This window comes from Bos mutus, chromosome 3, assembly GCF_027580195.1.
Source record: "Bos mutus isolate GX-2022 chromosome 3, NWIPB_WYAK_1.1, whole genome shotgun sequence".
NCBI classification, from domain to species: domain Eukaryota; kingdom Metazoa; phylum Chordata; class Mammalia; order Artiodactyla; family Bovidae; genus Bos; species Bos mutus.
The window spans coordinates 113,025,305-113,051,662 of record NC_091619.1 but is presented as its reverse complement, the minus strand read 5'-3'; the positions used below and the strand labels follow the sequence as shown (position 1 = coordinate 113,051,662).

General features: G+C 50.4%; 1 protein-coding gene across 5 annotated transcripts in view; it reads right to left on the bottom strand.

Annotated features, from left to right (window-relative positions):
• The window catches only part of AGAP1 (ArfGAP with GTPase domain, ankyrin repeat and PH domain 1), a 572,049-nt gene that overhangs the window by 331,809 nt on the left and 213,882 nt on the right, over nucleotides 1-26,358 (bottom strand). For 4 of the 5 annotated variants that reach the window (XM_070368540.1, XM_070368539.1, XM_070368538.1 and 1 more), the window contains exons 4-6: nucleotides 20,311-20,396; nucleotides 16,371-16,512; nucleotides 10,654-10,788 (exon numbers count right to left, since the gene is read on the bottom strand). In XM_070368540.1, coding sequence (XP_070224641.1) covers nucleotides 10,654-10,788; nucleotides 16,371-16,512; nucleotides 20,311-20,396 — 363 coding nt within the window. The remainder of the gene's footprint in view (nucleotides 1-10,653; nucleotides 10,789-16,370; nucleotides 16,513-20,310; nucleotides 20,397-26,358) is intronic. The other variant, XM_070368537.1, reaches the window with a different exon arrangement.

Below are 26,358 nucleotides of genomic sequence, written 5' to 3'. Positions count from 1 at the left end.
GTGAATGTGTTTTTGTTAGGTAGCGTATCAGAAATACTTCTTGATTTATAATTCATAATTATAGCACTGCATTTAAGCCAAGATTCCTCACGGGTGAAATGGCTTTCATTAAAAAATAACCCTAAAGGAAATCAGTCCTGAATATTTATTGGACGGACTGATGCTGAAGCTGAAACTCCAGTACTCTGGCCACCTGATGTGAAGAACTGACTCATTTGAAAAGACCCTGATGCTGGGAAAGACTGAAGGCAGGAGGAAAAGGGGACGACAGAGGATGATGGTTGGATGGCATCACCAACTCGATGGACATGAGTTTGAGTAAGCTCTGGGAGTTGGCAATGGACAGGGAGGCCTGGTGTGCTGCAGTCCATGGGCTCCCAAAGAGTTGGACACAACTGAGTGACTGAATTGAACTGAATGATCACTTACTGGAGCACTTTCATTTGCTGCTGCTGCTGCTGCTAAGTCGATTCAGTCGTGTCCGACTCTGTGCAACCCCACAGACGGCAGCCCATCAGGCTCCACCATCCCTGGGATTCTCCAGGCAAGAACACTGGAGCAGGTTGCCATTTCCTTCTCCAATGCATGAAAGTGAAAAGTGAAAGCGAAGTCGCTCAGTCGTGTCTGACTCTTAGCGACCCCATGGACTGCAGCCTACCAGGCTCCTCCATCCATGGGATTTTCCAAGCAAGAGTGCTCGGTTTAAAAATGTAATCAGTGGCTTTTAAGAATTACATTTTCAGGACAAAGGTGAAACCTGTGCCGCCAACAGAGGCAGACCCCATTTCCAGTTTCTGCTTTGCTACTAAGGGGGCTTCCTGCCTGGAATGGCCCCATGAGTCCTGCAGGCCTGTCTATAAAGTGAGGGGTGAAAAGAAAAGGCCTCGGCTCCTTCCCGATGTGAAATCCTACAAGCCTGCAGGCCAGGCAAGAAAAGAACTTAAATGCAGAAGACACCCTGGTATTTCATTTAAGGATGAAATCTTGGTGGGGGCATGGGAGTATTCCCTAACATCCAGACGACTGCATCAGTGCTCAGGATTTTTTCATTCAGTTTACAGACAATGTTATACATAGGGAATCTCCTGAAATTCCAGCGTTCACAGGAAAGAAGCCTCCCTGAACCATGGCTGCACTGGGAGCAGAGCAGGATCAGGCCACAGGGCTCCCTGCAGACGGAAATGCACACAAGAGAGACACGCAGCCCCGGGCCCCCGGCCAGGGGCCAAACCCAAGGACCTGGGCGCTCCCTGCTTCCCTCAGAAGGCACCCAGAACGTCTGTCTCCACGGTGACACGTGACACGGGCAGGCTGGTGAGAAAGCTCTGAGGACATCCAGCCGCCAAGGTCACAGCTCTGTCCAGGGCTGGGGACCAGGTTCTGGGCTGGCGGCCCTCTCGGGGTGCTGGTGCTCAGAGAACCTGCCTGGTCCACCGAGAGGGCAAGGACCTCTGTAGGAGCAGCAAGGGAAAGATTATTAAAAAATAATATTTTTACCACTCCCAGGAGACTGGCTGCCACCTCCTAAATAGTCAGCTGACTGTAGGAAATGCGCTTATCTTTTGTATTAAGGGACAGACCTGTTGGAAGTTAATATCTGAAAAAAAAAATCCACTAGAAACTGTGGTTATTTTCTGTCTATAAACAATAAGCACTTTTAAAATGAAAATATCCAGGGTGGCCAGTGGGCAGAAAAGACATCTGCTGGAGGAAACCAGAGTTGGTTCATACTCCCTGGAAGGCTGAGGCTTTAAAGCTTTGCAAGTCGCTGACCAGTAGTCTGATGTCCAGAGGTGTGTCCCAAAGAAATGATGAAGGATGGAGATGAGGCTTTAGGCAAAGAGTCACCCACTGAAGCATTCATTCTAAAAACAATAAATAAATGGCTGGGGTGGGTAGGGGCGCATGACCATTAAATGTCTAGTAGATTGGACAAAAAAGTTGTTATCGTGACTCAATGGAATGCAGTATAAAAATTAGAAATTATTTTGTAGCAAAAGTATTTTTGTGAAAAAGCAGATTGCAAAACATTACAAAGCCCAAGACTGTGTCTATGCGAACACATGGGCACCCATGCTCACACACCCCGCCAGGCTTTGACGATACCAGCCACTGCATGGTGGTCTGACCAGTGGCATTTATTTCCATATTTCACATCCTTCAAAAACTATTTCTGTTGTCTTTGCCAAGTCTCATAAAACTCAAAACTTATTCATCAAGGTTCTTACATCTTTGTCTCTGCTAGACAAATATACACTCCGTTTTCCACAGTTTACTTTTCCGGGACTCAGAAGACCACGGATCAAGGTATTAATGCATTGCTCTCCTCTTCACCAAGTTCCCAGCTCTCTGCACTAAATACACAAACTAACCACGGACTCCAGAGCCTGGTCTCTAGGGACCCCGAGCGTCTGCTAGGAGCCTGGCTCCCCGACTCACTCCTGGAGCCGGGGTCTGCCAGGCTCACCCAGTACATAGCATGTAGAAAATACCCAAGTCCACGGGGACAAGGTACCAAGTCCCGTGTCAGAGCATCTCACAAGGTAAAAGCCAACCTCCCTGAGGAATACTTTCACCTTTCACGAAATGAACCGATTTGGTGCTGCTAACCTGGTGGGTCCTGAGCGGTTCCTCAGTGAGCAAAGGTCACTCAAAATCTGGCTATGTCAGAAAACAGACTTGTGGTTGCCAAGGCGGAGGGGGCTGGGGGATGGATGGAGCGGGAGTGGGTTAGGAGATGTCACTATTATATAGAGAATGGATAAAGAACAGCAAGGGCTACTGTACAGCACAGGGCACGACATTCAACATCCTACGATAAACCATAACAGAAAAGAATCTATATGATGTAACTAAATCGCTTTGCTGTACACCAGAGATGAACACAACATTGTAAACCAACGATACTTCCATTTAAAAATACCTGGCTAGAGTCCATGCTCTGTAAGTGAAAAAAATGTTATAAAAAACAGAAGACTTCAAAGAACTTGGAAACATCAGCCAGAGATGGTAACAACTTCTGACGACCCTAGGGAAAGCATATCTTCATGTCCTTTTGATCAGAGACTCTGCTGGAGGGTTAAATAGGTCAAAAAGCACACCACCGTTTAATCATCAGAAAAACATTCGAAAGAGCAGAATGCCATGGCATTATGAACAGATTATGAACAAAAATAAAAGCCATTTGTATGCATTAATGATACATCAAGCTAATTCAAGCTGGCTAAAGTCATTAGGAGGAATCCTGGGGCAAAACACGGCTCTGATGCCACGCTGCAGCAACGTAGTCAGAGAACCATTTTCGGTGGCATTGATAAAATTAATTCTATGAGCAAAAGAGAGGCTCTGAACAAGAGGATCTAAACAGAGCACATCTACTAACAGTGTGCTTAATGCTCGAGTTGGCAGTGTGGGAGTTAATCCCGGCAGCTCTGTGCACACAGGAGCGCCGGGGCCCACGCGACGCTCCCGAGGAAAGCAGCACAGCATGAAAAACCCCAGACTTAGGGAACCAACTGCCAGAAAAGATCAAAGCCTCTATCAACACAACAGTCCATGGCACTGTGAGATAAGAGATGGCTTCCTGTCTCTTGCTGTTTATAATATCATCAATTTTAATGAAGATTTTAAGATGACGCCTACGTTATGTTTTAAAGGACTGAGAGGCCTCTCCTTGTGATGATTCCTTCTATGTGTATCAGAAACTAGTTTAAGAACTATCAAGTTTCACACCTGATTGGGTATCGCGATGGCCAGTGGCTGCAGTCTGTGGAGTATGAACCACACTGATAATCTAGAAATTCCCTTCTACCTAAAAACTGTCATTTTGGATAAGTGATGTTTTTTTAAAAAAACTGTATATAGGGCTCCAGTTGCTTCACAGTGTGGTGTTTGTTTCCGCTGTCCAGCCAGGTGAATCAGCTACATCTGTATACACATCCCCTCTTTTTGGGATTTCCTTTCCATTTAGGTCACCACAGAGCGCTGAGTAGAGTTTCCTAAGATAAACAGTAGGTTCTCATTAGTCACCTATTTTATTCATAGCAGCATATATGGGCTTCCCTGGTGGCTCAGGGGTTAAGAATCTACCTGCCAATGCAGGAGACGTGGGTTCGATACCTGCCTGGGTTGGGAAAATGCCCTGGAGGAGGAAATGGCAACCCCCTCCAATATTCTTCCTAGGACATCCCATGGACAGAGGCCGCGGATGGGCTACAGTCCACAGGGTCAGAGAGTCAGACACATATAAACAACAAGTGTATATATGTCGATTCCAGTTTTTTAAGCAAATCCATCGATAGTCGAAAGAGGTAACTCCTCTTTAAAAGTCAGTCCTCTGGGCCCATTGAACATAATGTGAGATAAGCTCTTACTTCCAGACAAAGAGACTTCAGATAAGGGACAAGCTGATTACATACCAGTGACAAATTAATAATCATATTTTAAGACACTTGGGTTCTTCAAGGTTTATTACCTCTTAGCCCCACATTAGTGGGTGCAGACCGGCTATTGGTCCCACCTTGACACATTCCCCACCTGTTCACTGTGTTTGGAAGATCTGGTCACAAACCACGTGCCAGACACCACGCTTGCCTGTAACACGTGGGTTTAAAACTTCCCACCCCTAAGAACTTGAACTCAATTTTTTTTTCCCCTGAAGAGTAACTCAAAAGTTTTCCTATTGTTTTTGTTATCTCTGAGAATTCAGCTTACTATACCAAATGCTGCTATTTTAGTTTTGTCATTCATGCGTTATTTCAATTTGTTAATTTCTTGCTTAAGAAACTGACTGAATTTGAAAACACATATACAAGTGGTACTGACAATGTGATGCTTTATAAAAATAGTTACTATAAATCATGTACACACTTTCTCATTCAAACATAAACAAGAGCTACACCACCAACAGAGAGACCCCCCTCCCCAAATCTACGTATTCCCCCCTCCACTATACACTACACACACACCCTCCACCCACAGGTTCAATCAAAACTCTACTCCATATCAGGGATCTTTGAAATTCGGTGAGAAATTATCAAGGATGAATCAGACGTGGCCTCTTCAGGGACAACTTACAAATTCTAATTTCTAGTGGATTAGACCATGTAAAGAGCTACCAGCCAGTGACAGCCGGTGACACCTGTGGTTAATGACGACAGCAGGGTAGCCACCAAACCGGGGTCAGAGCACCTTCTTAGACTCAAACAGCTAACTTAGACGAACCTGTGACCGTTTTCCTTTTCTACCTACACCCCCTCCACTGAGCATCACCCTAGGCAAGTAACCGTTTTCATGTCATCCCTGTCCTTGGAGAATTTTAAACTAGTCTGGCAGTTCAGTCGCTCAGTCGTGTCCGACTCTTTGAGACCCAAGAACCCAAGAACCACAGCACGCCAGGCCTCCCTGTCCATCACCAACTCCCGGAGTCCACCCAAACCCATGCCCACCGAGTCGGTGATGCCATCCAACCATCTCATCCTCCGTCGTCCCCTTCTCCTCCTGCCCTCAATCTTTCCCAGCAAACTAGTAAACCCCTTTAAAAAGTGTAACTCAAGCCGCTGAACCTTTTCCGCCCCATCCTAACAGACACTAACCACCCAACTGGCCCGGGAAATTCGGCATATCCAGCTCTCACTGCAGAGCAGGCTGTGGGTGTGGGACCGGGGAGGGGGTGTAGACGTGACCCTGATGGGCACAGAGGTGCCGTGAAGGCAGAAAAAGGACACACTGGCCTGGCACCAGCAATCTGATGTGACTGCAGGATGCCAACCCCACAAAGAAGGCAGTTTCCAGGCCTCGTAAGATCTGTCTTACATCATAAGCCCTTAAACTGTGGTATAAATATCAGTCACTACTACAAAGGATAAAAAGTACGTGTTAACAGATGGCGACTCACAAGTTCACCTTGTCAATATATATTAAATATATTTATATGTGTGGACACACATGGCTTGCTTTTGAACATGAAAAATCTTTGAAAGTACTCCTTTGGAAAAGAAAATATATTTATACATTGGAGCCACTTTATTATCTATGGTTTTTCCAATAATCATATATTGATATGAGAGTTGCACTGTAAAGAAGGCTGAGTGCAGAAGAACTGATGCTTCTGAACTGTGGTGTTGGAGAAGACTCTTGAGAGTCCCTTGGACTGCAAGGAGATCCAACCAGTCCATCCTAAAGGAAATCAACCCTGAACATTCATTGGAAGGACTGGTGCTGAAGCTGAAAGTCCAATACTTTGGCCTCCTGATGTGAAGAGGCAATTCAATGGAAAAGACCCTGATGCTGGGAAAAACCGAAGGCAGGAGAAGGGGGCGACAGAGGATGAGATGGTTGGATGGCATCACTGACTCGATGGACATGAGTTTGGGTAAACTCTGGGAGTTGGTGATGGACAGGGAGGCCTGGTGTGCTGCGGCTCATGGGGTTGCAAAGAGTCAGACACGACTGAGCGACTGAACTGAAGTAAAAAAAGAAAAAAGAAATCCAGATAAACTTGAGTCCGTGAATGGGCAGTGAATCTGTGAGCTAAACCACGGCCTTCACCCCCATCCCCACCCCCCACCTGCGGGACCCAAATGCTTACTGTTTAAATTTTATTTTTATTTAATTTCAGCTATGCTGGATCTTCGCGGCTGTGCGGGCTCTTCTCTAGCTGTGGCACACGGACTTAGTTGCCCTGCGGCACGTGAGATCTTCCTGGACCAGGGACTGAATGCCTGTCTCCTGCACTGGCAGGCAGATTCTTTACCACCGAGCCACCAGGGAGGCCCATGGTGCTTTGTTCTAACAACACGGTTAAGGCTCTGGGCTCTTGGCTCCCAGACTGGGGCTCAGTGAAGGCGAGGGTCTTTGGTCGAGCTACATGACTCTTCTTGAGTTCTTTAGCTCCAGAACTTGCCCGTTTTTTCTCTTGAAGATTAAAATGGATGGCTGTTCTTAATTATTTCTAAGTACTGAGAATACTCCCCACTTGGCTGATACCTACTTTTACCAACTAACAAGGAAAGAGCTGATGATCAACAAACTAAAACACATGTCACCTAATTACTGTATAAAATAGAGGGCCTTCCCTGGTGGCTCAGACGGTAAAGCGTCTGCTTGCAAGGCAGGAGACCTGCGCTTGATCCATAGGTCGGGAAGATCCCCTAGAAAAGGAAATGGCAACCCAATCCAGTACTCTTGCCTGGAGAATTCCATGGACAGAGGAGCCTGGTAGGCTATAGACCATGGGATCGCAAAGAGTCAAACACAACTGAGCAACTTCACACACACACACACACACACAAAACACCAATTTTACTTTAAAAAACTTATTTCCATGTAAATAAAAATATTTTAAGGATAAAAACCACAACAGAGATGGAAGTTGCAGTAATGCAGATGTTATTTCCTTTGCAGACTCTGTACAATTCAAGTACTTAATGGCAATTTCTAGAATAATAACAAAACATATGGGAAATCCAAGCCTGTGCAAGCTCACACTTTGGGTTGAACTTGCTTCACCAGTGGAATCACTGAGCAGCTGTCACAGCAAGGAGGCATTGTGGGGTTCTACCCGATGACTTCTGGAAAGATCCCTCCTCCTGCTCCCCTTGCCTGGGGTCCACTGTGAGGGTGAGACAGGCGTGCCCCAGCACACAGGGGGCCTGCCCACTGCCTGGGATGTTCTGGAAGCCCAGCGGGGAAGCTTCGTCACTCGTCATCCCTGAATATTAATCAGCTTATTATGTATGAGGTGAATTCATTTATTCATGGAGAGGTCACGTTTGCAAATCTCCATCAATGTACAAGCAAAGCCGTCACATGGAAAAGACTCATCCACACAACTAAATTCCGATCCTCTATGTCGGAACTGTGGTGTTGGAGAAGACTCTTGAGAGTCCCTTGGACAGCAAGGAGATCCAACCAGTCCATCCTAGAGAAAATCAGTCCTGAATGTTCTTTGGAAGGACTCATACTGAAGCTGAAACTCTGATACTTTGGCCACCTGATGTGAAGAACAGACTTATTGGAAAAGACCCTGATGCTGGGAAAGATTGAAGGCGGGAGAAGGGGATGACAGAGGAAGAGATGGTTGGATGGCATCACTGAGTCAATGAGTTTGTGTTTGGACATGAGTTTGAGCTCCAGGAGTTGGTGATGGACAGGGAGATCTGGCATGCTTCAGTCCATGGGGTCGCAAAGAGCCGGACAGGACTGAGCAACTGAACTGAACTGACATTAGGGATGGGCAGAAATTCTGTGAAAGGCCACAGAGCAAGTATCTGGGACTCCCCTGGCCACCAGATATCACGGGAACCACTCACTTCTGTGGTCACACCCACAGGCAACTCAGCCCTCCTGCAGCCTATAAACAAAGAAGCCTGTTATTAGAGACAGGCTGTGGGCCGGGCTTGGACCCTGGGTCCTGTCTGGGGACCTTTCATCACGTAACCCCTTGTGGGTGTCCGCTCTTCCATGGCCGACAGCTACCTTGCCCACTGGAGGTCACTTTTTGGGAGAGCCTGTGTGCTTCCTTGCACGATTCTGCATCTGCTCACTAAGGTTCAAGGAGCCGCAGATGCTGGCCCTGCATGGTTTTCTGGTGGGGGTGTCTGCTCCCCAGCACAGGTGGGGACGGTCCACGTAAATGTAAGGTGAGGGATGAAGGGACACAAGATCCCAGGGTCTGGGGCTGTCCTCAGTGGAAGCCTGAGCTGTAAGGGGTAGGCAGGGACTAACAGGAGAAACGTGCTGAGACGCACAAGAGGCTGGTGATTACCTGTGAGGCAGACAAGCAGAAAGCGAGGGCAAGCTTACAAAGCAGCTGACTGCTGAGCCAAGTGGAAGAAAACGCAAAGTTAAAAAATGGACGCCAAGGTTTGAAATTTAATAAAATGATGAAAGCAAGCGTGGAACTCCTGCGATTTAATCTGAAAACTTGCTTGGACATTTAAAAGGAGAGCATACGTTGCCTGGTTTGGAGCCGTGCCGGGAGCAACCCTGCATTGCTGCTCTTCTGGGCTCGAGCAGTCTCCCCAGGACCAATGCACCGCGAGACTCCAGGACCCCGGCAGTAAGGGGACCTCTGATGAGATCGCCCGGCCGCCCTGCTCAGCCCCCAACACGCCTCGGCACCGGAGCTGGGGATGCGAAGCTCGGTCTAACCCAGATTCACCCAGAAGAGGCGGAGGCCGAGGATTTGCTTCCCGACCCCTCCCCCACCCCCCGCCCCGCAATCAGAAACGGGACCCTTTGCCAGGAGCATCCTAGTCCCAGGCCTGGGATGCTAACCACCGCTGGACCCCCCAGCCCAGACCTGGGGTGGGGGTTGGGGAGATCGTCCCCTCCCTGCTGACTGCCTCCCCACCCCCCACCTCCTGCTCCTCTCCACCTGCACTCCCCCCTCGCCTCCAGCGACTCATCTCCCATCAAGAGCCTGTCCATGACTGTTTATCCCTCGGGCGACCTTCGGCTCCTTCAGGAGACATTTCCTACCTGAGGCACGGCCGTCCTGGAGCTAAGAGATCAAGACTGAGGCAACAAGAAGTCACTTCCGAACGCTGGAGCCGGCTCCCGCCACCAGCCTAAGGCGCTGTTACTTTTGGCCAGACCCGACTCTGTTCTTTCCCTTTCCTGTCTTCCTAACATGAAACCTTTCAGTCGCTCAGTAGCTCAGTCGTGTCCAACCCTTAGCGACCTCACGAATTGCAGCATGCCAGGCCTCCCTGTCCATCACCAACTCCCGGAGTTCACCCAAACCCACGTCCATTGAGTCAGTGATGCCATCCAACCATCTCATCCTCTGTCGTCCCCTTCTCCTCCCGCCTTCGATCTTTCCCAGCATCAGGGTCTTTCCAGTGAGTCAGCTCTTTGCATCAGGTGGCCAAAGTACTGGAATTTCAGCTTCAGCATCATTCCTTCCAATGAACACTCAAGACTGATCTCCTTTAGGATGGACTGGTTGGATCTCCTTGCAGTCCAAGGACTCTCAAGAGTCTTCTCCAACACCACAGTTCAAAAGCATCGATTCTTCGGCGCTCAGCTTTCTTTATAGTCCAACTCTCACATCCATACATGACCACTGGAAAAACCATAGCCTTGACTAGACAGACCTTTGTTGGCAAAGTAATGTCTCTGCTTTTTAATATGCTGTCTAGGTTGGTCATAACTTTCCTGCCAAGGAGTAAGCGTCTTTTAATTTCATGGCTGCAGTTACCATCTGCAGTGATTTTGGAGCCCCCCCAAAATGAAGTCTGCCACTGTTTCCACGTTTCCCCATCTATTTGCCATGAAGTGATGGGACCAGATGCCATGATCTTAGTTTTCTTAATGTTGAGCTTTAAGCCAACTTTTTCACTCTCCTGTTTCACTTTCATCAAGAGGCTCTTTAGTTCTTCACTTGCTGCCATTTAAACCCTTTTTTTTTTAAAGGGGTTGAATGAAGACTGAGCATCTACAGTGAAGCAGAAATGATGTGCGTGCATGTGTGTGTGTCTTGCATGTTCTGTGCATAAAGAACGGTCCCTGATAAAGGTCACCCACGGGACACACGGAACTGGCGGCTGGACTGTCTCAGGATGCTCAGGGGTCCCCAAGTGCGGCCTGGCACCGAGGCACCACCCCCACAGGCAGGGCCGCCGCCCGCCCTGCACGGCGCGCACATACCGTCCTGGAAGACGCGCTCCACGTTCAGCCCGTACGTGGCGCACGTCTCGTAGTACGTGCACCTCTTCAGGTCGCTGGAGAGCTTCCGCGCCCGCGCGTCGTCGATGACCCGCGGGTTGGTGGAGCTGATGGCGTCTGCAACAGACGGACAAGAGGCGACACGGTGACCTCAGGCGGCCTGAGGGCGCCCCGCCACCCACGGCCCCAAGGAGCTCAAAGCCCACCCCTCGCTCAGCAGTGAGGGGACTGTTCTCAGGACCTGGAGTGATCAAAGCATAGTTTATCCCCACTCAGCTCAGACATGGGATGGCCAGCTGTCCCAGAGGGCCCTGTTCCTGAACAGGAAATAAAAGCATGTCCGCAAAGACCGGGAGGGAAGGGTGAGATGCAAAAGTGTTAGTGGCTCAGTCGTGTGTGACTCTGTGACCCCCGACACATGGACTGTAGCCCTCCAGGCTCCTCTGTCCATGGGATTCTCCAGGCAAGAATACTGGAGTGGCTTGCTATGTCCTTCTCCAGGGCATCTTCCCGACCCGGGGATCAAACCTGGGTGCATTGCAGGCGGATTCTTTACCATCTGAGCCACCAGGGGAGGGAAGGGTAAGGGTGAAATAAATGTGGTTCCCGAAGAAAACCACACGGTCACTACGTGAGTGGCCATCTATGCACAGGCACCCGCGAAACACGCCCCTCCACCAGCACCAACCCCTCCAGGCGCCCTCGGCGCTGGACACGCGCTCGCGGAGGCCCTGCAGGTGCCTGTCCCATTCAGGCACAGGAAACCCCAGTGAACCAGAGGGACAGAAGTCTGTGTTCTCACGGAGTTGGTGTCAGGTCAGCCGGGGAAGGGGCGGAAAGTGAGACAGAGCCGAGAAAGGACCAGGGTTGTAGGTGGGGCACAGGGCGGGAGACGGGTCAGGAGGGCAGGGGTCAGGGAAGCGTGCCTGCAGGAGGTGGCGTGGCGTGGCAGCCGTCCGGGGCAGGGGGTGGCCAAGCATCTCGGGTTTAAGGGCGATCCAAGGCTGAGAGCAGGAGTGGGAGGTGACCTGGGGGGCTAGAGGGGGCCACAGACGAGTGTGCCAGCCACATCGGGTCTGAACAGATGGCCTGGGTGGGCGGGCACCCCCACCTCCTGCAGGGTCTGTGTACAGATGGGGAGACCTGGGCAGCAAAACAGACATCGGGCACCAGCCACTGGTCTCCCGATAAAATGAACCCCATGCCCCCGCTATTCGTTTTTAGCTTGGCCTGCATGAGCCCCCTGCTCCATTCATTCCAGGACTACCGAGTTACAGGGAGGGGAGGGGTTGGGGGCAGCCACGCGCCCGCACGCAGGACCAGAGGAACAGCCCAGATGCTCCAGCCACAGTGCTACCATGAGACGAAATGGGCTTTTCAGGGACTGTTTCTGATGCGACATTTTTTCCTGAGGGCATGAAGGCTCCTGAGGTACAGGAAACACCCAAGAGCTCTTTAAAGAAAAGCCCACAAGCGGAAGTCTTCTCCGCTAGTCCAGGAACCAGCAGCAGACAAGACACTAACAACCTCTCAAACGTTGGCTGCAGCACAGGAAATGCACGAGGTGCTCAGCCTTTTCAGTATTAAATAGGAGAGGCATCTCCAGGGAATGGTACACTGACTTTGTGTTCACTTTCTCTTTTTCCTTACTCCCTGTTTGCTTTTCCTAGCCCCGTGGAACAGATTTAACTGACAGTTCTGAATGACTCCCAGGAAAACTAACTATGGCCTGTCAGAGGGATTAATTCAAACAGTATCTCATCCTGTCTCACCTGCTGCTGCTGCTGCTGCTAAGTCACTTCAGTCGTGTCTGACTCTGTGCGACCCCATAGACGGCAGCCCACCAGGCTTCCCCGTCCCTGGGATTCTCCTGGCAAGAACACTGGAGTGGGTCCTGTCTCACCTACAGATTAATAAACCTGACTTCAATTTCATAAAGTGAAAGTGCAGTTGCTCAGTCGTGTCTGACTCGTTGCGACCCCGTGGACTGTAGCCCACCAGGCTCCTCCGTCCATGGGATTCTCCAGGCAAGAATACTGGAGTGGGTTGCCATTTCCTTCTCCAGGGGAATCTTCCCGACCCAGGGACTGAACCCTGGTCTCCTGCATTGCAGGCAGACGCTTTAACCTCTGAGCCACCAGGGAAGCTCCGAGATTTCATAACACCTAAGGAAATATTTTTTTTTAAGGTGGAAACATCTTTTAGGAAAACAGTACAAAAACAGTTAGAAACCCAGGATTTTCAAACGCTGTGGTGTATGTAAATTAGAAAATAAATGCACAGAGCATTCATCCAGCTTAGAATGTATCCTCACCGGGTTCCCCACAATGACCACAGCCTCCTTCCCTGGTGGGTGCCCACCCCATCTCTGTCCCATCCGGCTTCCACGGCACGGCGTCACGTGTCAGAAACAGACCCTACACTGGGGCGCTCTTTTTGTCTGTCTCACTCCTGAGACTCTGCATCTTTCATCTCTTTTTACAGCTCAGGTTTCACCCTCAAATCAACGCGACCCGCCCGTCTCTAAAACAGGCCATGTTTAACAAACCCCATCGCCTGGGCCCTGGTGAAAATCCTCCAGCTCCCCGATGCGACCCGGGAGAGAGCACATCCACCCACCGCCGGGTGAGGCCCCGCACCCCACGTGTCCTTGAACAATGAACTTGATTCTCCTTTACCTTCTGCACCCCATAACCTCCGACGGGGCCACAGGCCCCAGCCACCTCGGGGGGCTCGGGGGGAATCTGAGATGCCCTCACCACTGTCTGATGCCCCATGCGGTCTGCACAGCAGCAGGATCTGTGTGCAGGGTTCACAGAACACGAACCCACAAGGAGCTAACAGTCCCCGAGGGTGGAACCTTCCAGAAGCCCGCACTCACTCCACCTTCCCACCATGGGGGCTTCTAGGGTGCTCTGGGAATCGGAGGTCTGGGTAATGACCCCTCAGGTGAGGACTGTCCTTCCTGAAAACACTCAAGTCCTGCTCCTTTGGGGTGTGGCTTTGCTGAAATCCCAACAGGTCTGAGACAAGCCCTCCAGCCACAGACGCTTATAAAACTGAAGGAATGAAAGGGGGCTGGTTTCTGACCTCAGAGCCCCCAGAGGGACTTCCCCAGCCTTTACAGCCGTCTCCGGGGCACCACGAGACCCAGATCATCCTGGCGGGAGACGAGGTCGGATTCCCCTTCAGCTGGGGCGGGACACACAGGGGCGACACGCACCTCCAAGGTCAGCGGCCGGCAAAGACACCCCAGCAGGACCTCAGGAAGGTGGGCCACACGGGGAAACAGAAGGAAGGAAACCAGCCTCGTGGTCGACATTGCTGTGCCCACGGATGCCTCCAGGGCCCTGTGAGAGTTCCTCCCTCCAAAGCCTGGCAGCATCAGTCCAGAGGCAGGGAGCCCGGGTCTGCGTGGCCCCCAGACTCACCACTCTCTACACCCAATCACACAGCGGCAGAAGACAGACAGCAACTGGTCAAGGCTTTCTGGCTCGGACTGAATGCCTCTCTTGCCTTTACTCTGGGGACCCGACTGCACAAGGGCACTGTGTGTCCTGAGCGTAGACCCCCGAACCCAGGGAGCCGGTAAGGAGATGCCCACACAGACGGCGTGTTGGCTCAGAAACGCCCTGGGCAGGCCTGCAGGGAGAGGCAGCTCACTGAAAACTAACGGCCTCGATCTCCAGGCAGCTTGGAAAGCAAGATCTGATTTCAGATGAGCGGCCCACTACAAAACGTTGTGTGTCAAGAAGTTTTAGTCCCTTCACTGTACATCCAAAAGTATCACAACACTGTCTGGTAATCAGCTATAACCCAATACAAAATAAAAAGTTAAAAAAAAATTTATTTTTAGGAAGTCAAACACCCAATCCTGCATTTGTCTGAACACAAACCAAGGGCTCCTTGCGGGTGCACCTTGTCTCGCAGTGACCACTAGAGGGCGCGTTGGGCATTAAAAATCTCTCATGTCAGCTGAGTGCAGAATTGATGCTTTTGAGCTGCGGTGTTGGAGAAGACTCTTGAGAGTCCCTTGAACTGCAAGGAGATCCAACCAGTCCATCCTAAAGGAGATCAGTCCTGAGTGTTCATTGGAAGGACTGATGTTGAAGCTGAAACTACAATACTTTGGCCACCTGATGAGAAGAACTGACTCATTAGAAAAGATTCTGATGGTGGGAAAGATCAAAGGCGGGAGGAGAAGGGGACGACAGAGGATGAGATGATTGGATGGCATCACCGACTCAATGGACGTGGGTTTGGGTGGACTCCGGGAGTTGGTGATGGACAGGGAAGACTGGCATGCTGCGGTTCATGGGGTCACAAAGAGTCAGACACGACTGAGCGACTGAATGGACTGAACTGAACTGAAGTCCCAAGTTGGTCTAAACCCACCTCTACTCTGAAGGCTTCAGTTATGAGACCACTGGTCACGACATATATGCTTGGCGGGGGGCGAGAAGGGGGTGAGGTCCCCTCCATGAGTCCCCAACTCACATTTTGCATCTAGCACCCTGAGAAGATGCCTTTAGTTTATTCCACCCTTTTTTTTTTTTTAACCCCCAACACACTTCCCCACTCCATGATCTTGGCTTATCCTACCAAGGCGTGGATTACCCTGCTCTCAGTCACATCAGACCTGGTGCCCTGCATATAGCTAACTGGTCCTGCTGCTCAAACACAGTGAGTTTCTTATCTGAAGAAGTCTCACATCAGGGCACGCAAGGGCAGACCGGATGTGCTCATTCCAAAGGAATTAACAAAAACAGAACCTGCAAAAAGAAATGAAGGGATAAATCCAGGGTTTCTTGGACATGATTATTTTTTAAGTTCCTCATTTTTCTGATAAAGCGGTTTTAAAGTTAACCTTCACCTGGTTTCCCTGGTGGCTCAGCTGGTAAAGAATCCGCCTGCAACTGGGTTCAATCCCTGGGTCGGGAAGATCCCCTGGAGAAGGGAATGGTTACCCACACTCCAGTATTCTGGCCTGGAGAACTCCATGGACCGTACAGTCCATGGGGGTCGCAAAGAGTCCGACATGACTGAGCAACTTGCACTTTCATCTGACTTTCTAAAACAATCCCTGTGACCCCTTAGTTAAGCCCCCAGCAGATACCAGCACATCAATGAATCTATGATCAAGAGTGTCCTAGGTGATGTCACTTTACTAACAGATCAAGTTTTACGTGACCTAGAAAAAAATACAAAATGTACCTGTGCAGTAAGATTCTATGCTCTCTGAGGGATCTGCTAAAAATGAGATTTGGATCATAAGACATTAAGAAATACAGCAGAATAAAATGAAACTCGGCAATGTATGAAAAATCAGTATTACAGGTGCAAACGTTAACAGAAGTAACTTTTTAGGTTGCTTATAAATCATACTACTTTATGACAGAGAGAATTAAGATGCCCTAATATAGAAATTAGGCTTTCTTTCTTTCTGAAGCCCTTGGGGGTGTAGCAATGTGTTTTGTTTTCAAGTTGCCAAGTGATTTCTCCACTGAACCAAATGAGGAGATAGGATGATTGCCATTTCAGGGATTCTCCCTCTAAAAAGTAAGACTTCAGCAGGAAATTATTTCTTCTTTAGACTGTCTGCAAACCGCCCCCATCTCTGAAAACACAGGCCAGGAAGCCACTGACGAGGCTCAGTGGCCAGACCCCATGAGCCCCACCTGCCCAGAGATGCCACTCACCCTGGGTCCCCACCAGGACCAACGGGATCTCGCTCGTGTTCCGGTAGCTGGCCATGCGGCTGTAGTAGTGGTAAACGGTCTGGAAACTGATCTCATCCTCCAAGCTGAAGACAAATATGACGGCGTCCACCCACATGGCAAACTGGGGAGAAAGAGGGCAGGTGAGCAGGTGGCGAGGAGGGAGGAGACAGAAGGAAGGAGCAGCATTGGGTCACCTTCGTGAGCACAGGCAGGGGGGCCACGCGTGGCGTCCAGCTTCTACCGAAACCTACTTCTGAGGCATCACTAATGCCCTTCTCATCCTTGGCACAACACACCTGGGTCAGGGCCCACACCTGCTTCCCATCCAGGCCACCGTGTCTCCAAAGTCAAACCAGACCTTCTTCCCCACGGGAATGTCCACCCCTGTACCCACTCGGCCTATGGAAAGCACCCAGCACACACAGAGCCGACCTGGGGACGGATAGGCAGGGTGACCCCGCAGCTTCCTGCTGCACCCTAAATAGCCTTCAGAGACCCCCCAGGAAGCCACGCTGGGACCCTGAGAAGGGGCTCCTTCTCTGGGGGCCCACAGCTCAGAAGTCCTCCACCCCCAACAGAAGAGGTCTTCGTATTGTCAAGATCTGCTGCGGATGAACTATAGCACCCTTCGTGGGAATTACGACCCACTGCCAGAGACATTGACCAAACCAGTGAACAAAATGAGCAAAAAGGAGGGGGAAAAACGAAAACCCCACAGTGGCCCGGCTCTTTTATCATTTTATTCTTGTGTTACCTGCATCCAGCTGAATTCACATCAGATCCTCTTTCTGGCAAATCAGCCGGAGGCACACGTTAGCTCCTGTGATACCCACAGTCACCTTGGAAAGCTGGAGCCAAGTGACTGAAGGACCCCAGGACTCAGAGCTCCCCAGGGTCACACACACGGCACCAGGTACCATCTGGAGCCTGACGCCCTCCTCTTTAATGAAAGACCCAAGTGAAAATGGGGGGAAAAAAATCCCATGTGCTTTTTCTAAAAGAAGCTGCAGCTCCAACGCAAGTTCTGATGGTCAAGGCATCAGCTCTAATACATTTGGGCAAAGTTTCCATTGGTTAAGCTGGCCTGCTAAGTCACTTCAGTCATGTTCTACTCTTTGCAACCCCATGGACTGCAGCCCTCCAGGCTCCTCTGTCCATGGGATTCTCCAGGCAAGAACACTGGGGTAGGTTGCCATGCCCTCCTCCAGGGGATCTTCCTGATCCAGGGATCAAACCTGCACCTCTTATGTCTCCTGCATTGGCAGGTGGGTTCTCTACCTCTAGCGCCACCTGGGAGCCCAAGCTCTGACTTCTACATAGAAATGAGAAGGGTATTCAGTTACCCGTGGAGATTCTATGTGACAGGACAGAATTAAACCTGAAGTTCAGATGATAACGACTAAACAGTAACAACAGCGATCACGGCTGATGAAACCTTCAGGGTAGGGTGGTGCGCTGGGCCCCCAATTCCTCAAGCTGGAGTTCCCTCTCCAGGGTGGACCTGGAGCCCCTGGGGACAGGTCTCATCACTATCTCTGGTCCAGGTGGCCGGCTCGCTGGTCTACCACTGGAGTCAGGGAAAAAAAGCACCGTGTCTGTGCCTCTCTGGACCCACCAGTGTCCATCCCTGGGCAGCGACCCTGGACAGCAGCGGTCCTGAAGCCACTCAGCCAGCTCTGACATGCGTTTCTGCACGTCTCTCAACTTTCTTCTTAGACTCTTAATGGTCGGAGCCGAGGTGTGCTCTCTGAGTGTGGAATTGCCCCTGCATACTCGGAAACGTGTATAAGCTGGAAAGGCGGAAAATCAGCCCAGGTGACTCCCACACTTCACCGATGTCATTCACCTGTTCCCAGCCGCCGCCGAGGGAGCCCTGGTGACAGCAAGACAGACGTCCCACGGGTGAGGGTCGACTAAGACTCATTTAGCTTCACTGCCATCACAAAGCGTCCAGGACACTGTCAGATGTCAAGCCTGTCCTGCTCGAAGTAACAGACATGCACTGACCACGAGCTCTCACAGCTTCGTAACCTACTTCTTTCCATGTTTAACCTGTCTTTAATGTTTCCTTATTACTAGCATTGACTACGCTGTTTCATCAAAGCTAAAAAAATCTTTTCCATACTTTCACATCTTTGCTATCAGAACGTACCTTAAGGATTGCTTTCTTTCACGACTTGACAGTATTTTTCTTTTAAATACTGGCATAGCTTATAATCAGTGACACTTTAGACTCGCTGGAACATGGTAACTCCACACCACTTTTCTGTAGAGCCACACACCCCTCATTGTATGGAGTTCTAGAACTTTAACAACCCCCATATTCAACATCGTTCACTTAAATCACTAAATTTAAGTGCACTTTCACAAACGGGTAAGTTCAAGAAAGAACACCAGGAATATTTTTAATATTAAGTTTGCATTAATCAGTCTTGACTATTACTAGCCCTTACCTCCTTTAAAGTGTTTAACTGGTAAATTATTATAGAAATAAAGCCATAAACTAGGGAGTCAGTAAACCAAAGAAAGAAAATTTTCACATTCAGGCTGGCTTTTTTCCTCCACAATGCCCATTTTTCAAGGAACTCTCAAAGAAGTCACACCATGCTGCAGCCTCTGGTTTTCAGTGGGGAATGACCTGAGCTGTGAAGCCTGGTGGGCAGCCTGGTTGTGGTGTTCAGATTTCCAAATTCCACCCAGCTTTCTAAGTGACTGCACTGCTCCAGAGCAAATGGCAACCCACTCCAGTATTCTCTCCTGGAGAATCCCTTGGACAGAGGAGCCTGGAGGGCTACTGTCCATGGGGGTCACAAAGGGTCAGACACAACTGCAGTGACTTAGCATGCTCTCGAGATGGAACACTTATAAGAAAACGGTGGGAAGCTATAGAAACTTCCAGATACCAAGGCCACTGAGTTGACAAATCAGTGCAAAAGCTGCTCTTCCTTCCTTCCTAGAAAAAGAAAGGGAACATCAGCCACACAGACCAAACTGTCCCTCCAGGTTTCTGGAAAAACAGAATTAGCCTCTCCCCAACGCTAGACAGCATATTAAAGTGCAGAGACATGACCTTGCCAACAAAGGTCCGCAGTGGCACCCCACTCCAGTCCTCTCGCCTGGAAACTCCCATGGACGCAGGAGTCTGGTGGGCTGCAGTCCATGGGGTTGTTGAGAGTTGGACACGACTGAGCGACTTCACTTTCACTTTCCACTTTCATGCATTGGAGAAGGAAAAGGCAACCCACTCCAGTGTTCTTGCCTGGAGAATCCCAGGGACGGGGGAGCCTGGTGGGCTGCTGTCTATGGGGTCACACAGAGTCATACACGACTGAAGTGACTTAGCATAGCATAGCATGGTTCTTCTAGTGGTCATGTATGGATGTGAGAGTCGGACTGTGAAGAAAGCTGAGCGCCGAAGAATTGATGCTTTTGAACTGTGGTGTTGGAGAAGACTCTTGAGTCCCTTAGGCTACAAGGAGATCCAACCAGTCCATCCTAAAGGAAATGAGTCCTGACTATTCACTTGAAGGACTGATGTTGAAGCTGAAACTCCAACACTTTGGCCACCTGATGTGAAGAACTGACTCACTGGAAAAGATCCTGATGCTGGGAAAGACTGAAGGCAGGAGGAGAAGGGGACAACAGAAGACAAGATGGTTGGATGGCATCACCAACTCAATGGACGTGAGTCTGAGTAAATTCCAGGAGTTGGTGATGGACAGGGAGGCCTGGGGTGCTGCGGTCCATGGGGTCGCAGAGTCGGACACGACTGAGCAACTGAACTGAACTGAGAAACCTCAGTCACAGGAAACATTTCCAGGGGCCGCTCTTTCAACTCTTCTGTGCACACCTGCAGAGACAGAGCCTCAAGGAGGAGCCAGAGGCACACGCGGGTCCCCAGTGCGGGTGCTGTACTCACCTGGGCCTCCGGGGGGCCACCTTCATCTCGGATCAGCAGCAGATAGCTTTGTCCGTCGACGACAATCTCTTTCTTGAACCTGCCACCTGCCACACACACACACACACACAAAACACCTGGTTACACAGGAAAGACAGAGCGTGGGGGGGCAAACAGACGTGGGCTTCGCTTGTGGAAAAATACGCCCTAGACTGCGGCCCTGGAGGCAGCCCTGAGTGTTTAGGAGTAGCTTCAGATCTGTCTCCAGCAACCACTGGGCTTTGGAAGGACTACTGCCACTCCAGATTCCAATAGTTGTCTTTAAGAACCCATGATCGTTTGGAGTTAGAACACACAGGCTCCGCGCAAGGCCAGGATCGCTCGGGACTCAGGAGGGTGGAGCGCTCATGCGGGCTTTGTGTGCAGATTCGGGATGTCTCTCTCTCCCTGGGAACCCGGCTGATACAGAGTCCAAAAATGGAGAGCATCAAATTCCTCATTCTCTCCTTGGGTTCAGGAAACCGAAACGAAATTTTCTTGTGCTGTGAAAAGGGCGGGGGCCTGGTCTCCACCGCGTGGACAAATCCCAGGGCTGAGAATCTCTGTATTCTCCTCAAGGGAAACCCAGTTCTTGGAGGGGAAACACACAACAGCATGGGGATGGCGTTTCCGTGTTCACAGGGCACAAGGGAGGGGCTGCTACCACACACGGGTTAGACAGAAGCTACTGGACGACACCTGCGCGAGACACAGCGGGGCGGCTGGCGACAGACAGCGTTAGAGACCTCGCGGGGTCAGGGGCGGGGCGGCCGCGTGGAGGGGGCGGGGCGGCCGCGTGGTGGGGGCGGGGCTGACCCCTCCCGCCCGGGTGGGCGCACAGCCGCCCCCAGCACCTCCCGTCGCCTCCGGTACTTCCCATCGGCGTCCTGCGTCGGACTGCCAGCCCTTCCCCTGGACAGAAGGAAACACGCCCACCGCTGGGCTCCTCTGCCACCTCCTGAGACAGACCACCTCTCCACCTTCTGCGCTCTGCGCCCTCCCCTTCCCCGGGCTTGGGAATTCGCGGTCTCAAAGAGAGGAACGCGTCTCATTTCAACTCCCCAGGCACAGGGGCCTTCCAGAAACACCAGCGAACTGACAACCCCGAGCAACTGGACGCCCCCCGAGAACCACGCTGCCAAAACATCTCCGGCCCCAGAGGCTGTGGGTCGGGTCCCTTGCTAGCCCGAGTCCCATCTGGTTCAGAGCCACAGTGACCCCTGGACCATGCCAGCCTTCCCTCCCAGAGTTCCGGGGTTTGGGCCACCCCAAAGAAGGATCGGCCTGCAGGTGGGCTGAGGCCCTGTGAGGGTGGGTGGGAGGTCACAGGGGTAAGTGAGTACGCACGCACGCACACACGGGATAAGTGAGCATGCACGCACGCACGGCCACTCCCACTCGGGCTCCCCTGTAACGGGCAAGACGCGCTTGCTTACACAGAAAAACTCAAACACCAAAGAAAGCCTTCCAACATTACGACGGATAAACTCTCATTTTGGTCCCCCTCACTGTTGATACGGGGGAAAAAAAAGCACTCCATGGAGAAGCGCTGGAAGGACACAGAGGTGATGGTGCTGGGATAGCGTGTGCGCTTCCGGCTGTGGGTGGACCCACAGTGGGGTCCCTGCGCCCCCGCAGCTCCGCAAAAGGCAGGCGCCGTGAGCCCTGGCATCTTAGCACATGCGGAGGCCGGCCCCTGCCTGGTGAACACAGGTTCCACCTCCACGAGGCCGCCCAGCTGCCCCGGGCATGCTGGGATCAGCAGATCCCGATCTGCGTGGTCTCCGGGGCAGGAGGGGGAGTGCCCGCAGGACCAGCACCCCTCCGCTGCCAGCCGCCGCCCCCACCTCCCTGGGGAGCTGGCGCCCCTCGGGCGTCACCACTCGGCTCCCCAGGAGTGATGCCGCTGCTGGCCCTGCCCCTCCCCTGGGTCTCTGCGTCCTCTGTCTTACAGGGTAAGCACTTGATGGATTTCATGTCTACTGCCATTCACCTCCTTCAATATGTTTTCGTAGAGTCACGTTTACAAGTTATGTGTCCAAGTGGTTAGATCACAATATCAAGGTTAGGAAAAGTTTGCTCAGAGTCCTTCTGCTCCTCTGTTCCTCTGCTGTGTAACCACAAGCAGAGGCCTCTGATCTAATTTGTATCAGCTCTAAAAGGGCAGGTGATTGTCTTCTGGATCCCTAAGGGCACTTCCCATTCTAAAAATCACTATATATTATTCCCCTCTAAAATATGTAGTTAGTATGTCTCTTCAATGGAGAAGGCAATGGCACCCCACTCCAGTACTCTCTCCTGGAAAATCCCATGGACGGAGGAGCCTGGTAGGCTGCAGTCCATGGGGTCGCTAAGAGTCGGACACGACTGAGCGACTTCACTTTCATTTTTCTCTTTCATGCATTGGAGAAGGAAATGGCACCCACTCCAGTGTTCCTGCCTGGAGAATCCCAGGGACGGGGGAGCCTGGTGGGCTGCTGTCTATGGGGTCGCACAGAGTCGGACACGACTGAGTGACTTAGCGGCAGCAGCATGTCTCTTCAATATTTTACAACTGCAAATATTAGACACTTGCAGTGGACTTGGGGGTGTTTTCTGGGGGTGTATGTACATCAGGAAACAAACGAAACACTCAGATGCATCTGCCATGAACCCAAAGGTTTGACAATTAGGTAAAAATCAGCCAGGTGTTTCAGCACCCAGATTTTGAGAAAGAATATGATTAAAAAGGTTGTATGTAAACAATAAACTCCTACTGCTGGTAGACTATCAGGCTCAAAGGGAACACAGACCACTGAGTACTGGAGAAACGCAGCCCAGCAGGTAAATACTAGACTTTAAAAGCCATTTTCTATAGTTTGCTTCAGAGACACAAAGGGAAAAAGCCTTGGGATGAAGGCGTGGGCGGCAGCAAGCTGGTCTTCATTCATCAGGGCCACTGCCCTTGTTTTGTGAAATTCAAACCCACCATCTGATCCTAGCCTTGGATCTTTTCCTACTGAAATATTAGAGCACACCACCAAACTCTACATCCAATTTCATTTTTAATGTAGATTTATAAATGTCTGTTTTCTAACCCGATTTCCAATAAAGTCATCCCTCGGAATCCACAGGGGGCTGCTTCCAAAATCCCCTACATAAAACGGTGAAGAATTTTCACATTACCTGTGTACATCCTCTTGTATACTTTAAGTCATCTACAGATTACTTGTAACATGTAATACAGTGTAAAGGCCATGTAAAGAGCTTTAAGTACGACATAAATGCTATGTAAATAGTTGCCAGTATGAAATGAATTCAAGTTTTGCTTTTTGAAAACTTCCTGTAATTTCCACCCCCCACCCCTCCACGTTTCTGATCCATGGTTGACTGAATCTGTGGATACAGAACTGTCGACACAGAGAAATGGCTATATCTTCCTGCAGGTCTGTTTGACAGGACTTTGCAACCATGGCCCCACCCCATAAACTTGTTACATGAATAACTGTCAACCTTCTCTGACTGCCAAATACTACTACATAACACTAAATCACCCGAGGGGTCATTTTATTTTTAGAGTGTGCCCAAACCTGACCCCTGTATTGGGAGCCATCGACAAGCACTTGGCTCAGCCCACCTGTGCACAGGTGTGCAGGGCCCGTGCACCGCTGTTTAACCCAAGTCCACGGGGGAAGCAGGGCTCTCTGTACCTGTGAGGACAACTCCCTGAGAAGGGAGACAGAGAGCACTCCATCACAAGATGGCTTCTGACCAGCAGAGGCAGACAGCACCACGTTAAAGCAGGCACAGATGGGTGAGCAGAGTCAAGTTAGTCTCTGGGCTTTGGTTTTCCTGAGTTTCGCTGAACAGCAAGATCGCTTACATCTCATGTGTACACAGAAAGGGGACATTCTTCCTGCCTAAATTCAACCTGTGCCTGTGTGTGCTCCGTCGCTCAGCTGTGTCCGACTCTTTTGCAATCCCATGGACTGGCAGCCCGCTAGGCACCTCTGTCTATGGGATTCTCAGGACAAGAGTACTGGAGTGGGTTGACCGTTTCCTCCTCCAGGGGTATCTTCCCAACCCAGGGATCTAACCTGCATCTCCTGCATTGGCAGGTGGATAATCTACCACTGAGCCACCTGGGAAGCCCCACATGCAATTTTTTAAATTTCAGGTTCATTCAAAGGTTAGTTTTCAGTTTCCACCCAGAAAACTGTCCTGGGAGCCTCTGTTGCCCTTGAGCCTGGATTCTTAGGCAGGTCAAGGTAAAAGGTGGACCTGAATGTACCAAACCGAAGCAGGGATGCTGACATGGATGTGTTACGAAAGCTCACTGGACAGAAAAGATCAGTGTTTTGTTTTGTTTTTTAATATCTTGAAAAAAGACTTAAAGGAATCCCTTACAATCCACTGTGCTGTGCTTAGTCGTCAGTTGTGTCTGACCCTCAGTGACCTTTTGGGAGTCTTTGGAGCCTACAAGGCTCCTCTGTCCATGGGATTTTCCAGGCAAGAATTCTGACGTGGGTTGCCATCCCCTTCTCCAGGGTATAATCCACTGGTGACCAATTCCTCTCAAGGTTTCAAAGTTACTCTTGAGTCCTGGTCTCATGCTGGGGGAACCAGTTTTGAATCTAGGATGCTAGTGTAGGTCAAAACAGCTGAATTCCCTCTACTCTTTAAACTCAAGCTAGGCATGATGGATCTACAATGGAATCTTGTTAAATATAACAGCTGTTTACATCAAGAGAGGTATAATCATCTCACCTGGGTTGGCATTTCTGCTTTAAAAAGGGAAAAAAGAAAACTGAATTTTCCTATTACCAACAAAAAAAAAGTTTTGTTGGCAGTAAACACTCCCAACAGATGTTTGACATTTCTATGCTTTTGGCTAATTGGACTAAAAATTATTAACATATCATTAACAGGTCTCCAAGCAACAGCAAGCCTTATACTTTATAGTTTACAAAGCACTTCTCTTCCCACTTCATCTCATCCTCCTCACAGCATCTTACGGTGCAAATACCACCAGAACATCCACATCTAACTGGGTGGAAAAGAAGTTCAGACGCTGATCAGTCTGCCCCCCTGCCCCCGAGAAAGGAGGGGGAGAGACCCAAACCCGCGCATGCCGCCCGGTTCTCACGTCTTCTCTCTTCTGTGTGGATTTCTGCTGTGACAGTTCATGGCACACACCATCCGCAAAGGAGCCTGGAAGCCTTCGTGTAATTCCCTACACCCACAGGGCAACACCAAGAATGTGGGTGGTAGCGTGTATCTTTTTCTCATTCCACTCACCACCATGGAAGGAAGCTGTCTTCAGCTGCAAATGAGTCATCCCTGTGCCTGCTTGCTAAGTCACTTAGCGTCTGACTTTGCGACCCCATGGACTGTAGCCCACCAGGCTCCTCTGTCCTTGGGGATTCTCCAGGCAAGGACACTGGCAAGGGTTGCCATGCCCTCCTCCAGGGGATCTTTCCAACCTAGGGATGGAACCTTCATCTCTTATGTCTCCTGCATTGGCAGGTAGGTTCTTTAGCATTAACGCCACCTGGGAACCCTTAGGAAACTTAGTGCTTAGGAGACTAAAAAGGAACAGACCTGCCCAACACTTTTTGTGATAGGGAAAACACCTTTGTATTTTGTTACAAGTTCATCATGAAAGGGATATTGCCTATAAGATTAAATGATTCAACGGCCCATCTCTGGGAACCCTGACTCCCAGGTAATAAGCATTAAGCAAAAATACTTGTGTTTAGCTCACAGGAAACATCCTGACCAGGCCCACCTGTGAATAATTGCAGACAGGAAGAAATAACACAGCCCCCTGCAGAGGCTGATCGTTGATGTTGTTCGGCTGCTAAGTCCTGGCCTCCAGTCCTGACACCTTCGCCGGGCCCCAGCTCAGGAGCGCCTGATTTTCCCAGAGGGACAGTTTTGAGATTCTTGTCGTTTCTGACATCTGCCCAAAACGTTCTTCTTACTTAGCCTAGTAATACAATAGAATATCTGCTAAGGGGGTCCTCTCCTAATTATTTAGGACTGGAGAGA